Genomic DNA, 11,495 nt, shown 5'->3' on the forward strand with positions numbered 1-11,495 from the left:
TTATTTCCGACACAAATAGCATAAACGAGGTCTCTTTTGAATTATAATCATTTATATCATATGTTCTTGTATCACTATTAATATATTAATTGACTCGGAGGTTAAATATCATAGAAAAAATAGGATCATAGTGTAAAGGCAAAATTATTTTAAATAGCCAATAGAAGAAGCAAAAATAATTAAATGGAGAATACAATAAACGAAGAAACATAACATTTTATTATCTGACAAATTAATTTAAATCATTCACACTATCATCTGTATTTTTTGGTATTATAATATGGTACATGTAGGTGTTTAATTTAAGTTTCATGATAATATTTCATTTCCAAGTTATTAATATATGATAATAGTGGAGGCCATTTATATAATTATAATTTTTAATATTGAATAGTAAAACAAAGGGAATCACAGTGAGTGTGAGCCATATTATAAGAAAGGCTAATTTGAAGAATTTATAGCCCACCTTAAATATATACTTGCTAACTAAAACAAAATACACCGCCTTACTGTTTTCCTCACTGAGTATCAAATCCTCTTTATAAGGCAGGGAGCGTATATAACAACAACAGAAGATCAAGAGGTGAGGAATTCTACAGACAAAAGAGAAAAGGGCAGCCCATACAATTAGGGTTTTCGATTTTCGTATTTATTTACATCTGTTCCAGTATAGTTTTTATATTCGTTTCTGTCTCAAGATTGCGTTGGATTATCTGTACGGTCTCACAACTCGATTACAATTGATATTATTTATTTGAGTTTCGTGTCCAACCTGGGTTCTGATTGTATTTTACGTCGGCACAATTGAATTGATTCTGAGGGTTTTGTATTGAATTAGGGTTTCTGATTCAGTTGATTCGGCATTCATTCTAATTTTTTTGTATCGACTTTGAGGAATTAGGTGTCTTTGGTGGCTGCGGGGGTGACATGATACGGCTTTGGGAATCGATGGAGCGTCTGATCGCCGATTAATCGGCGACTTTAATAGCCGATTGTGTAGGGTTATTGTATGGAAACTCGGAGCCGGAAGCGGGCGGAGGCATCCACCTCAGCAGCGTCCTCTGGCCCAACCACACGCCCCACCAAACGTTCTCGCCTCTCTGCTACATCCGCTATTCCTGCAGCCAACACCCATCTGATCTCCACTCGTTCTCGCACCGCTGCTCTATCCACCTCTATGGACCCCGCACTGGAACCGTCCACCGCATCTGCCTCCACCACTCGTGGTCGCCGTGGCAAGAACCCTAGTGGTGCTCAAAATTGGGATCATAATAATAAGAAGGAAAACACTAATTTGGACAAGGGTAAAGAGAAAGAGCCTGAAATCAGGCACAGAGAAACAGAGAGGAGCTTAGGGCTGAACATTGATTCGCTTGAAGCCGATTATGAGGATAATGACAGTGAAGGTGGAAGTGGGATTTTGCATCAGAATTTGACTTCTGCTAGCAGTGCTCTACAGGGTTTGTTAAGAAAATTGGGTGCTGGATTGGATGATTTGCTCCCTAGCTCGGCAGTAGGATTAGCTTCGTCTTCTCATCAAAGTGGCCGGTTGAAGAAGATTTTGTCAGGGTTGAGGGCTGATGGCGAGGAAGGGAAGCAGGTGGAGGCTTTAACACAGCTTTGTGACATTCTCTCAATTGGGACAGAGGATTCTTTGAGTACATTTTCTGTTGATTCTTTCGTTCCAGTGCTGGTGGGGTTACTTAATCACGAGAGTAACCCTGATATAATGCTTCTTGCTGCTAGAGCGCTCACACACTTGGTTGATGTCCTGCCCTCCTCTTGCGCTGCAGTGGTGCATTATGGGGCTGTATCTTGCTTTGTTGCTAGGCTGCTGACAATCGAGTATATGGACTTGGCTGAACAGGTAAGCTTGTTGGTTAATGTTGGGAAATAATCTGTGCTGAGAATTGTTACTTGAAGCTAGCAATTTTTGAATTACTATGCTTTTTTCATCAAATTCTGTAATTGTTGCTATTGACTGATTTTTCACATGCCCAGCCATGGGGACAGTTTTGTATATTATCTTAACGTTGAAAATGGAGTGATGATTTCGATTTTTTTGAATCAGTCGTTGCAAGCCCTGAAAAAGATATCTCAGGAACACCCAACAGCTTGCTTGCGGGCTGGCGCACTTATGGCTGTTCTTTCATACCTCGATTTCTTCTCCACAGGGGTTCAGGTGCCTCTTAGAATGGGACAATTGAATAGTTAATTTTCATATTTGAACTATCAATTAAATTAAATGTTGGAGTATTTCTACTGATTTAAGCAATCTAATTTCTATTTGATACGCTGTCAGAGAGTTGCCTTATCAACTGCTGCAAACATGTGCAAGAAGCTACCTTCAGATGCAGCTGATTTTGTAATGGAAGCTGTTCCCTTGTTGACTAATCTCCTACAATATCATGATGCAAAGGTGAGATATTATGCTGCAGTTTGATTTGACGAAGGTTTAACAGGTAGATTTACAATTGGTTCTGCATCCTCTTCTTTCAGTGCTTACTGGCAAGTTCTTCATGTGATTAATAGGTTTTGGAACATGCATCTATTTGCCTGACGCGGATCGCTGAGGCATTTGCTTCATCGCCTGAGAAGCTTGATGACCTCTGCAACCATGGTCTTGTCACACAAGCTGCAGCCCTGATTTCATCCAGCAATTCTGGAGGTGGTCAGGCTTCACTTAGTACTTCTACGTACACGGTGAGGTTAATGATTTATTCTGGGTCAGGTATTTTATTGAGAGGCTGTAATATGACATTACGTGCATGTAGGGATTGATCCGGCTTCTTTCGACTTGTGCAAGTGGTTCTGCTTTAGGAGCTAAGTCCCTGCTCCTACTTGGAATCAGTGGCATTCTGAAAGATATTTTATCAGGATCTGGTCTTGTATCAAGCATGTCTGTTTCACCTTCTTTAAGTAGACCAACAGAGCAGGTAAGGACTTTTTCCTTGCTTAGCTTGACTCTCAGCCTTTCCAGGTTTTCCTTTAATAATTTGGAATTGTACTTGCATTCTGGTAACGTGAGATGTCGAAAAGTTCATCCTTCATGTGATTCGTATCTCCCTTTTGCTTTCACACCTGTTTGGTGGAATGTTGAACTACTGTTGTATTTGTGAAATTGAGATCCTATTGCGTAGCTGGATGGATTGGAATAAAGGTCTGGCATTTTCACATTAAACTGTGTTTAGTGTATGACCTATTTGTGAATTTGAGGAAGTAGAACACTTTTGTTCTTCTTTCACTTCTTGTTTTCTGGCCACGTTTTTTTGGCTCCTGTAATTCACCTTTATATGTGGATTTTTTAGTTTTGCAATGGGGTCAAAATAATAAATTTCACACTATCTAGAAAAAAATTTCAATATAACATAGTGGGGTCATTGATCGAGAGTTGGCTGGTAAACTCTAAGCGTAGTAATGTGTACGGATTTACAGACCCAGGCCCATACTTGAAAATAGCCATAGCTATTACCACAACTGACCACATCAGACCTGGTATGAGACCCATCTGGTCTGCGGATCAGGTGTCCCTTACCCTGCCTGACCTCTGGGTTGGGTAAAGACCTGGTTTGATTTTCCCGCCCTTTTCTTGATTTTGGTGACTTACTTTTTTGTGTAGATTTGGGCATGCTGGTTGGCAAACTTTAGTAACTTACTTGAACATTGTCCAAAAATAAGGCTTGGTTAAGCATCTTCAATAACATAGGAAATAAAGATGTAGGATTCAGTTGAAGTTGTTGGGGTTTGAGGGGAGGAATCACTAGGTGACACAGAAAGGATGTTGCTCTATGTTTTCTTTTTTCCTTTTCTTTAGGCGGGAGGGTGTTGCTATTAGTTTTAAAATTTGAATTGTTCATCTGATTGGAATCTATTAGTGCCACTGGCTAGAATTACTATGACAATTCAAAGTGCAACGTACATACCCTACACACACCTGTTAAATTCCTTTAGTCTGGCTCGGTCTGGTGCTCAGGCCTGTTCATTGGGTATAGAGTTGGGCAATTCCAGTCTGCCTACTCCAGTAAGGAATGGACAGGACTGGTCGTTTTAGCTCCGTTATTAATTTATAGTTCTTTGTAACATCAGATCTTTGAGATTGTGAACCTGGCAAATGAGCTGCTTCCGCCACTTCCTCAAGGGACAATATCTCTTCCAGCCAGCAGTAGTTTGTTTGTTAGGGGTTCTTTTCCTAAGAAGGGTCATGTAGGAAGCTCTGGGAAACAGGAAGATTCAAATGGGAATATACATGATGTTTCAACTCGTGAGAAACTAATGAATGATCAGCCAGCGCTCCTGCTGCAGTTTGGGATGGATCTCCTTCCTGTTCTAGTACAGGTCAGTTTTCGGAATGCAGCAATATAGTTCCCTTTTTATGTTAAGAAATAGCATAATAAACAATTTACCTGGGTTTTTCCATGCAGATTTATGGTTCCAGTGTCAATGGTCCCATCCGCCATAAGTGTCTTTCCGTTATCGGAAAGCTCATGTACTTTAGTACTTCAGAAATGATCCAGTCTTTAATAAATGTTACAAATATCTCTAGGTACACAGCTTCACCACACTTTTGATTGCAGTCTATATCTTTTACTGGTCAGCCAATAATATTTTTGTTTGTGTAGCTTCTTAGCTGGGGTTTTAGCTTGGAAAGATCCTCAAGCATTGGTGCCTGCCCTTCAAATAGCAGAAATTTTGATGGAAAAGCTTCCTGGTACTTTCTCAAAGATGTTTGTAAGGGAAGGTGTTGTTCATGCCGTGGATAAGTTGATACTGGGGGGATCTACTAATACTTGTCAACCATTGCCCCATGAGAAGATTAATGATTCTATTCCTGGATCGTCATCACGTTCTAGGCGGAATCGAAGACGAGGTGGTAATTTGAGCTCAGATGCAAATAACGCTGATGATTCTAAAACTTCAGTTCCAACTATTATCTCACCTCCAAATTCAGTAGAAATTCCAACTGCTAATTCAAGTCTTCGGGCGGCTGTTAGTGCATGTGCAAAAGCTTTCAAGGAAAAATATTTTCCTTCAGATCCAGAGGACAATGAAACTGGGTTTACGGATGACCTGCTCCGGTTAAAGAATCTCTGCACGAGGTTGAACTTGGGTATTGATGAACAAAAAACTAAATCCAAGGGAAAATCAAAAGCCTCTGGTACTCAGCTTGCTGATATCTCCGTTAGTAAAGATGAACACCTGGTTGAGGTGATAGCTGAAATGCTACTGGAGCTTAGCAGGGAGGATGGTGTATCGACTTTTGAGTTTATAGGCAGTGGAGTTGTGTCTTCTTTGCTCAATTACCTTACTTGCGGGTACTTCTCCAAGGAGAGAATTTCTGAAGTCAATTTGCCTAAGCTTTGCGAACAAGCGACAAGAAGATACAAGTCTTTTGTTTCTCTTGCCCTTCCTTCGAAGGTTGATGAAGGACATGTAGTTCCCATGAGTGTTTTGGTTCAAAAGCTTCAGAATGCTTTATCCTCATTGGAGCGTTTCCCTGTTGTGCTGAGCCACACTTCCCGGTCATCAGGCGGGAGTGCTCGCCTTTCTTCTGGTCTCAGTGTTCTATCTCAGCCGTTCAAGCTGCGCCTTTGCCGAGCACAGGGAGAAAAAGGTCTCCGGGATTACTCTTCAAATGTTGTACTTATTGATCCGTTAGCAACTTTGGCTGCTGTTGAAGACTTCCTCTGGCCCAGGGTTCAACGAAGTGAGTCTGGTCAAAAGCCCCCAGTATCTGCTGAAAACGCTGAGTCTGGTACTACTCCTGTGAGTGCTGGTGTCTCGTCGGCATCTACTTCTGCTCCTGCTTATGGTACTCGACGTTATTCCACACGATCCCGATCTTCTGTTAGTACAGGTGAAACAACCAAAAAAGATTCGTCACAAGAAAAGAGTTCCAGCTCATTAAAGGTGAAGGGAAAAGCAGTCTTGAAACCAACCCAAGAAGAGGGTAGGGCACTCCACCACGGTAGAAATGCTGCCCTCAGAAGAGGCGCTCTAGACAAAGATAACCAAATGAAGCCAGTGGATGAGAACACCTCTTCTTCTGAGGTATGCTTTTTACTGCATGAAAGAACAATGAGTTGAAATGGTTGGTTTGCTTTAGATTCTGTTGACATCTATTAGGCTCCTGGTGCAGAGTCCTGACATGCTCAATTACATACTTATACTTCGAGAGTAAGTTTTGTTTAAAAAAAAATGATACTCATAGTGTGCATCTGTAACTCACTTGCGATCTCTTTTTGGATTCAGTTGTTGCATCCATGTGAGTCCTTTCCTGGTTATAAACTGCTTAGTAGACTTTTCTTATCAACAGTGTAAACATTTTGTGTCTATGTTGTGTTGTCTTTTAAAATATAGTCAAAAGTGTATGCTAACAGTGCTGTGTCATCAGTTTTTTGTTTTTCTCCATTTTGTCCTTTAGTGGTCTCTCAGTTTAGTAAACTCTGGACTAGGTGATGTTCTACTGCTGAGCTGGATATGAACTATTTTCGTTAATTGATATGTTTGATCTTGTAGCTGACAATCTCATTGATTTCTCTTGACCTGTTACATCTGTGAGATTTTGAATATTTGAGTTTTTGTTTATGTGCTTGTTGCAGGAAGACGAATTGGATTTTTCACCTGTGGAAGATGATGCTCTGGTGATTGAAGATGAAGATATCTCCTGTGATGACGATGATGAGGATGATGATGACAATGACGATGTATGTTGATTATCTGATTGATCTTTTTAAATTTCTTAGGCACGTTAGTATCCTGGTTTGAAATGTTTTCTTGAGAGGGTCCCTCATATTTTACTTTTCCTGGTTGGTAATCTGTTCTGGTTTCTGCAAAATATAACTATCTTTAATGTTGCATGAGTCAGGTGGATATAAAAACAAGATTACGGTTGATCAGAATTCCTGGTTTGAACTAAAAATCAACTGATAAACTGGTACAATATGTTTACAAAATAGACGACACGGGATTAGAATATGGTAAAAGACGTGTTCGTCAATTAGCCAGTTTGAGCGAAGTTGCCAGATGCTTTTTAGTTAAGTTCCACAATATGGCGAGTCCATGAGAGCATTCATGATTAATATGTATGTTTCAGGCTTTCAGCATCTATTATTTCCGTACTGGAAGTAGGTGCTTCCTGATATGAAGCGCAATTTGCTACTAGAAATAGGAGATGGATATTGTGTTTATCACATCTGATTGTTTCTGATGTAAAACATGAGTGAATCTCCTTGTACTGAATTTTTCATTTTTTCACAGGTACTGGGAGATGATACTCTTCCAATTTGCACGCCAGACAAAGTGCACGACGTTAAATTGGGTGACACTGTAGAAGATAGTCCTGTCCCTGCACAGAGTGATGCTCAGAAGAATCCAACTTGTAGTTCTGGCAGTAAAGGTGCTTCAGGCAGAGGATTAGATTCTACGGAGTTTAGGAATAGTATTTCATTTGGTTCAAGGGGTGCAATGTCCTTCGCCGCTGCTACTATGGCTGGACTTGCATCTGGCAATAATGGAGGTGTAAGTGGCGGCAGAGATCGTCAGGGACGCCCCTTATTTGGCTCTAGCGAACCAAAACTAATATTTACTGCAGGGGGGAGGCAGCTTAATAGACACTTGACAATTTATCAGGCAATCCAACGGCAGTTTGTTTTGGATGAGGATGATGAGGACAGGTTTGCTGGGAGTGATCTTGTATCAAGTGATGGGAGTAAGCTCTGGTCTGATATTTACACTATAATGTATCAAAAAGCAAATAATCAAGCTGAGAGATCTTCACTTGGGACTGTGATGTCAACACCTCCGTCGAAGTCTGGAAAAGCTAGTTCATCTAGTAACTCTGCCCCTGATGCGTCCTCGAATCATGTCTCCCTATTAGATAGCATTTTGCAAGGGGAACTTCCTTGTGATTTGGAAAGAAGTAATCCAACTTATAACATATTAGCATTACTACGTGTGCTAGAGGGATTGAATCAGCTTGCTCCGCGCTTGCGAGTGCTGGCAGCAATTGATAGGTTTTCTGAGGGGAAAGTCTCTAGTCTAGATGAACTCAATGCTGCTGGAGTCAGAGTTTCTCCAGAGGATTTTGTAAATAGCAAGCTTACTCCGAAATTGGCACGACAAATTCAGGATGCACTTGCACTTTGCAGTGGATCGCTTCCATCATGGTGCTACCAGCTGACTAAAGCTTGCCCATTTTTGTTTCCTTTTGAAACTCGGCGTCAATATTTCTATTCAACTGCTTTTGGATTGTCTCGTGCATTGTATCGGCTCCAGCAGCAGCAAGGTGCTGATGGCCATGGATCCACAAGTGAAAGAGAGGTCAGGGTTGGTAGATTACAGCGCCAGAAAGTTCGTGTTTCTAGGAACCGGATATTAGATTCTGCTGCAAAAGTTATGGAAATGTATTGCAGTCAAAAAGCTGTTCTCGAAGTTGAATATTTTGGTGAGGTTGGTACTGGATTGGGGCCTACTTTGGAGTTTTACACCCTCTTGAGCCATGACCTTCAGAAGGTTGGATTAGGAATGTGGAGGTCAAGTTCACCAGTGGGTGGAACCCCTATGGATATTGGTGTAGGGGGAGAGTTGGATGTAAAAACTAATTCCTCAGCTGGTGGTGACATAGATATAATTCACATGCCTCTTGGGTTGTTTCCTCGTCCTTGGCCACCCAGTGCTGATACTTCTGCTGGTAGTCAGTTTGCTAAAGTCATGGAGTATTTTCGGTTACTCGGCCGAGTAATGGCCAAAGCTCTTCAAGATGGGAGGCTACTTGATTTGCCGCTGTCTGCTGCCTTTTATAAACTAGTACTTGGTCAAGTAAGATTATTTTGCTCTTGTTGGTTACAAAAGAAGATTTTGTCTGTCTGTAGTTTTTTAAGATTAAATAATTATATCATGACTTCTTAACCCCAGGAGCTGGATTTGCATGATATCATCTCTTTCGATGTGGAACTTGGGACTACTTTGCAAGAATTGCAAGCCCTTGTCCGCCGAAAACAGTATTTGGAGTCAATAGGAAGCTATAATCCAGAGGAGTTGCATTTTCGAGGAGTTTCAATTGAGGATCTTTGTTTAGATTTCTCCGTTCCAGGCTACCCGGAATATGTTTTGAGACCAGGCGATGCGAATGTATGCTCATATGCCTATCTATTCCTGTCATTAGTTTCTGTTCCACTACACCCCTGCACCCACCTTAGTGGCTGTTTACTTTAATTACCGGTTTCTCACCGTCTTTACTCTACTGAAATTTTCAGGTGGATGCGAGCAGTCTGGAAGATTATGTTTCCCTTGTTGTTGATGCTACTGTGGGGACTGGGATCTTGCGACAAATGGAAGCATTTAGATCCGGCTTTAATCAGGTTGGTATCTTTTATTTTATTCTCTTCTCCTTTCAATGTCAAATGCATCTCTCTTCATGTTCCCGGAGAGTCTGTCTAGCAAGTAGCGATTTGTAGTCTGAATGCTCCGGTGGCGTGCCAGATGAAAATAGATAAGACTATTTCACCCTTCTGTTCCAGTCAATGACTGTCTTCTCTCTCATAGTCCTGTTGATCCTCCGAAGTATGTTAGTAAGTTGTAATTTGGCCGTGCTGATGGCAATGCCAGATCAAACGACCCTTTGGTTTGAATTGATGACATGCTTCTCTATCATTGATCCGGTCACACATCCCTTCCAATATTTGTTCAAACCATCACATGTAGCCTAAACCATCACTCAACTGCTTAAGATTGGTATTGGCATGTTGGTGTCAAGGTGATATAGTGATGGTGGGATAATGAGTTGTGATGGAGAAGTAAAAGGAAAAAAAAGTAGAAAATAAAGGAAGAAGGTATGTTATTTAAAGTGCTTCGGCTCCAAGGTCAGTACTGTTATGTGCATGGCTTGATGTGAATTACTCTTGCCTGCTTTTATTTGACCATGCTCCATTCTTTTTGTTCTATTTGTTTCATCCTTTTGTGAACCAATGAGAAGGGCGGCTATGTACTGTTTAAATTAGTGATTGCATGATTGGCAATCTTTTGCTATTCAAAGAGGTAGTGTCCATTATGTGGATACTATTTTTTCAATTGGCTGACAAAATAGTATATATTGATGTTCGTTATTTCTAGGCATGTGTCTGATTACATTAGTGGATCTATGTTTCCTAGGTGTTTGACATCTCAACCTTACAAATATTTTCTCCAAATGAGTTGGACTATCTGCTCTGTGGCCGCAGAGAGCTGTGGAAGGTAATAATGCCCTCAACAGGACTTGGATTCCTCGTGTGCCTGGTTTAACATATTTTTCTTTAAATGCAGGCTGAGTCGCTTGCAGATCACATTAAATTTGATCATGGATACACATCCAAGAGTCCTGCCATTGTCAATGTATGTAAACCTCAATTACATAAACACAGAGAGGAAATTTAAATATTGATCCAGAGAGAGAAGAACAAGGATTGGCAACTTGAATCCTGAACCAAGTTTCTTGTATCACTTTTACAAAGTTGATATATCTGCACTTATGCTGATGTTGTGCCTTTCATCTTGTTATCAGCTTCTTGAAATTATGAGTGAATTCACGGTGGAGCAGCAACGGGCCTTCTGTCAGTTCGTTACTGGTGCTCCTCGGCTTCCACCAGGTGGTCTGGCAGTGCTGAATCCTAAGTTAACAATTGTCAGAAAGGTATATAGCTTGTGATGATCTATTTTTATCTTTGCTTAGCTTATATATATTAATACACCCTTTTACCATTGAACAGCATTCTTCAAGCACAAGCAACGACGCACATAATGGTTCTGGTCCATCAGAAACTGCTGATGATGACTTGCCCAGCGTGATGACATGTGCAAACTACTTGAAGCTTCCACCATATTCCTCCAAGGTATGGGTTGCTTATGGCTACTGTTGATGATCGTGGAGAGTGTACTGTTTGTTTTGATAACTGCTATTTTGCATTGATGTTTTGCTTTTTGGTGTTTTGGGTTTAGGAAATCATGTACAAGAAACTACTGTATGCCATTAGAGAAGGACAAGGATCTTTTGATTTGTCATGAGTTGTAAGACTAACCAGCTGGACCTGCAAGAATATTTACTAGGATGCCCAGAAACTGGTGGGTTGAAGCTGCAGTTAGATTCTTAATAAAGGTGACCCCCTTTTCGCACACCTTTTTAACCTAGGTGTTATTTGGAAGCTCAATTTTGGCATCACAACAATCCATTATGTTTATTTTCCCTTTCTTTTGGGGTTGTAAATTTGGTGGAAATTTGGATGTGCCTTTCAGGTTTGACAAAATGCTGCTCGAGAACACTAGCAATGAGGGGATATCTTAAGCATCTGCATTAATGGCTTGTAAATAAGTAGGGATTCTTTTCCCTTTTTTTTTGGATGAATATTTTGACTCCTCTCCCATTAACTCTGTGTAGGCGTTGGGGTTTAGATGGAGATTGCTGGTGACATTTTTGTGTTGTGTTAAAATGGACAATTAATAATAATTGCAAAGCATTGATCAAA

The 11,495-nt window shown here is 40.7% G+C and overlaps 1 protein-coding gene across 3 annotated transcripts; it reads left to right on the forward strand.

Annotated features, from left to right (window-relative positions):
* Positions 1-460: 460 nt before the first annotated feature.
* Positions 461-11,495, forward strand: KAK (HECT ubiquitin protein ligase family protein KAK). Of its 3 annotated transcripts, none has more exons than XM_011090298.3 (19): positions 461-583; positions 902-1,867; positions 2,072-2,182; positions 2,303-2,419; positions 2,533-2,703; positions 2,775-2,936; positions 4,087-4,335; positions 4,422-4,543; positions 4,620-6,048; positions 6,600-6,704; positions 7,258-8,817; positions 8,914-9,129; positions 9,255-9,359; positions 10,150-10,230; positions 10,300-10,368; positions 10,538-10,666; positions 10,743-10,865; positions 10,972-11,128; positions 11,266-11,495. In XM_011090298.3, exons 2-18 carry the CDS (start codon positions 1,010-1,012, stop codon positions 11,035-11,037), a joined length of 5,673 nt encoding a protein of 1,890 aa, XP_011088600.2. In that variant the 5' UTR covers positions 461-583; positions 902-1,009; the 3' UTR covers positions 11,038-11,128; positions 11,266-11,495. The 3 variants fall into 3 exon arrangements, with proteins under 3 accessions (XP_011088600.2, XP_020551545.2, XP_088739302.1); XM_020695886.2 differs by having other exon boundaries at positions 564-715; XM_088883176.1 differs by having other exon boundaries at positions 564-1,867.

The sequence above is a fragment of the Sesamum indicum genome, linkage group LG8 (genome assembly GCF_026168435.1).
Source record: "Sesamum indicum cultivar Baizhima isolate 11 linkage group LG8, ASM2616843v1, whole genome shotgun sequence".
NCBI classification, from domain to species: domain Eukaryota; kingdom Viridiplantae; phylum Streptophyta; class Magnoliopsida; order Lamiales; family Pedaliaceae; genus Sesamum; species Sesamum indicum.

Coding starts and splice junctions, on each gene's coding strand:
- KAK (XM_011090298.3), top strand. CDS start 1,010: ATGGAAACTCGGAGCCGGAAGCGGGCGGAGGCATCCACCTCAGCAGCG. Junction 1,868..2,071: donor ATATGGACTTGGCTGAACAG/GTAAGCTTGTTG, acceptor TTTTTGAATCAG/TCGTTGCAAGCCCTGAAAAA. Junction 2,420..2,532: donor TACAATATCATGATGCAAAG/GTGAGATATTAT, acceptor TGTGATTAATAG/GTTTTGGAACATGCATCTAT.